General features: G+C 32.4%; 1 protein-coding gene across 1 annotated transcript; it reads left to right on the forward strand.

The window, feature by feature from the left end:
* Positions 1-1871: 1871 nt before the first annotated feature.
* On the forward strand, positions 1872-2243 carry K441DRAFT_546873 (uncharacterized protein; the record flags this gene model as incomplete). The annotated part of the gene is made up of 1 exon (XM_067642888.1): positions 1872-2243. A coding segment is annotated over one exon (372 nt), but the record flags the coding sequence as incomplete, so codon positions are not given.
* Between the last annotated feature and the right edge of the window lie 1249 nt (positions 2244-3492).

Consider the following 3492-nt stretch of genomic DNA (forward strand, 5'->3'; position numbering starts at 1 on the left):
AAGTCTTTTAACCACCTTAGAGCACGGTTTAAGATATTTTATATCCTCAAAAAATGTATATAGAGAAGGAATTCGTCCTAGGAAATTCTTTAGGCGCTCTAAGATTCCGCTTTATACTTAGTAAGAAATAACGGCTAAAAAGAGTTAACTATCCTTTATAAGATTTTTAATCTCTAATCTATTATGCAACAAACCTCAGGGAATAAGAAGCTTAATAAGAAAAACTATATAAGAATCTAAGAGAGGTATAAGGGCTTCATTATTATTAAGTATATATAACCATAAACTATAAATATAGTTAAGATGGTGAATGAGCTCCTACACAATATTAGTTATAAATTTTAGCCGGCTTTAATTATTATAATTACCTCATCGCATTTTAAAGTAAGGATATAATGCAAAGTGCCCAGCTAAAGTGCCAGCTAAAGCCTAATAAGTGGAAGAAGGTTATTAAATGCATCGCGGAGACGCGGCATTTTTTTAAGTAGTTTTTTAATATCCTTTTTTTTGCTTTCAGAAAGCCTAGAAAGCCATTTATTTTCTTATATAAGATCTGCGCGACGCTAAAAATATCAAAGGTATTAAAATATATCGCCGTCACAGAATAGGCGTTTATTTAAATATTCCGTTTGAAGTTCTAAGATATAACTCAATAAAAGGCCTTTATAGATTGGTTTTAGATTACGTTATTCTATACCTTAGGTTAACTTACTATTAAGATACAACCTTATAACCTACCACTTTTTCCTTAGGGCAAGGTAAGCTTTACCTACTTTAATATAATATTAACTATATAAGCAAACCACTATAGAGTTATTATTAAGCAGTAGTTCTGGCGGCTCGCTTTAACAGTCTAAAAGACCTGCCTATATTAAGTTAGACTTACGCAGACCTTTATTAAGGGTCTCTTAACTAATTAGAGCTAATATATAGTATTCTGGCTCTAAGTAGTAGCAGCCTTCTATCTTAAAGATATTAATAAGTCGGAGAACGTTTTCCCAATTAAGGGTCTAAGCTCCTTTAACCTTCTAGTCCTTAAACTTTAGAAACAATAAGTGGATCTTTACATCCCCATAAAAGTAACTCTGTTTCTCGTTAAAGAGAGATAAGTCGCGCTCTAACTTAGAATCTATCGCCTTTAACTTTAGCCTTTCTAGGTATATTAAAGCATTTTCTAGTTAAAATAGGTTTATTTTATTTTTATTACAATATATAAATAGCTTTTTTATTTTTTTATATCCGTTATATTATACTACGTACAATAACATATACCTTTAGACTAGGGGTTTACCAATCTCTAGTAAAATATTAGGTTACCAACAACTAATAGGTGGTTTAAAAATAGTAGAAAAGACTATAAGAAATTAAGAGATCCTAACGCCTATCTATATCCTATTTATAGCTTATTTCTATCCTTTTGCTCTATAATATCTATCTACTAGGAGCCTAGTAGAAGTTACCTCCTTCTAAGGATCCTGCTGTTATTAGCCACTTTCTCACAGCTATTCCTGTCCTATCTAGAAATAGAAAAAACGCCTCTCTTCCTTTCTTTATGCAAAATAGTTTTTATAAAGAGAGAGAGGGTCCTAATTGCCTTTACATCTTCTCTCTCTCTATAAATAGCTTTTTTTGCCTTAAATACTAATATTATTAAAACTATTCTATTATAAAGCTAATATAAAGATTCCTATAAGAGTATAACGCCTAAACTTAGCTATATTTAAGTACTCTTGCGTACTTACTAAATAAAGTAACAAATTCTCTTCTACTTAATAATTATGTCTTGTAAAAACCACGCTACGTGGCTACAAGTGGCTAGATCCACTAGCTTTATAATTAATAACACTTCTTAGCTAGGCTATATTATTTAAGCCTTACCGAACCCTACTTTACAGACACCGAGTTTACTTCTATTCCTAGGTAGAAGGAGTAAAAACATTACTTTACGGCAGCTATTTCCACACAACAACTTTAAGAGGCATAGCTCTAAGGGAGTCTTAAATATCCAAATTAACACATCTTTAACAGCGTATAATAACCCAATCATCTTTACAGACGGCGATTTTACTAGCGCTATCCCATCTTACCTAGCGCCTACGTCCTGCTATAAAAGCACCACTTATATAGTAGCTTGGCAGCCCCCTAGCGAACAGTCAATTATTAACGCTATATTTGCTTGTATCGTACTACCTTTTATTACAGTTCTTACCGTATTTATTAATAACTTTAATTCTATTAAATAAATTCCTACCTTTTTTAAACAATGGGCTGATATTAGCAGTTATATAGGTGTCCTCCCAAGGACCAGCCCTAGTTTAATTGTTATTTCTTTATAAAAGAATATAATAGAAGCTAGAGCCGTTTACATAAGTGCTTATACTATAAAGATTTTCTTACAAATTGCCGCGCTTGAGATAGACGGCTCTCTATCTCCTCTGGCAGGCCATAGGCCTTTAAAGGAGGAAATACTAAGACAAGTTAACAAGATTAGATATTATTTACGGCTTAAATACCAATTATTCACTATATATTACCTCAATGCGCTCTATTAGGCAGCGCTACTATATATAGCCACAACCGCCATAGAGCCCTTTAATATCATTTAAGCAACTCAAAAGTATCACATATGCGAGGATCTTAGTAGTCACATAAAAACCATCATAAGGCTTAAAAGGGAGGGGAAGATCCTCTACGAAGACGTCACCAAGTTCATTGCATTAAGTATTTTAATAGATACATATCCTCTACAAGCGTATAGTAAAGTCACCTTCTTTATACTATTTCTTTTAACTAACTATTTTACTAGATTTTACATTAAGGCAAATTTACCGTTTACTATATTAATTTGCATTTATTTATATGTTATTAGAAGTCTTTAATAAAAGCATAGGAGAGTATTAGAGCCGCTAAGCTAAAAAGTATATCTATAATCTTTTCGAATTATTACAAAACATACCTTCTACAAAAGCCCGAGCTCTAGATATTCGTTTATATTAGGCCTATATTAAAACAAACAAGATATACCTATTCTATTACTTTCGAACTCCTTAGCATATACTTAGTTACGGCCACACTATTTGCGATATCTGCATTTAAATATTTAGCGATGCAGTAATAGGAGTAGAGTATAAATACACTATTAATGCCTGTATTCTCTGTAAAGCAGTTCTATCTACAGGCTCTCTAACTACAAAGCTAAAGCCGCCTACTTATAGTATCCGTATCCTTGGAATTAACGGTAGTAGCACAAAAGGCATAATACCTCTAGAGTTCCTCTTATAAACCCAAAATTTACTTAGGTCCTACGTTATCTAGGACTTCTTTAATATAGTTATTAGCACAAGCTTTAGTAAGTAATCTATCTATTATCCAATACGGCGCTTATAAAAATAGGCGGCCTAAAAGCCTTGCTTATATTTCTTTACAAATAAGACGTTGCCCGGTGTAGCGAAACATTTAACTAAACCCTTACGCAATTTTTTAAAAGCTAAA

Source organism: Cenococcum geophilum (assembly GCF_001692895.1).
Source record: "Cenococcum geophilum 1.58 unplaced genomic scaffold K441scaffold_9, whole genome shotgun sequence".
Taxonomy (NCBI): Eukaryota; Fungi; Ascomycota; class Dothideomycetes; order Gloniales; family Gloniaceae; genus Cenococcum; species Cenococcum geophilum.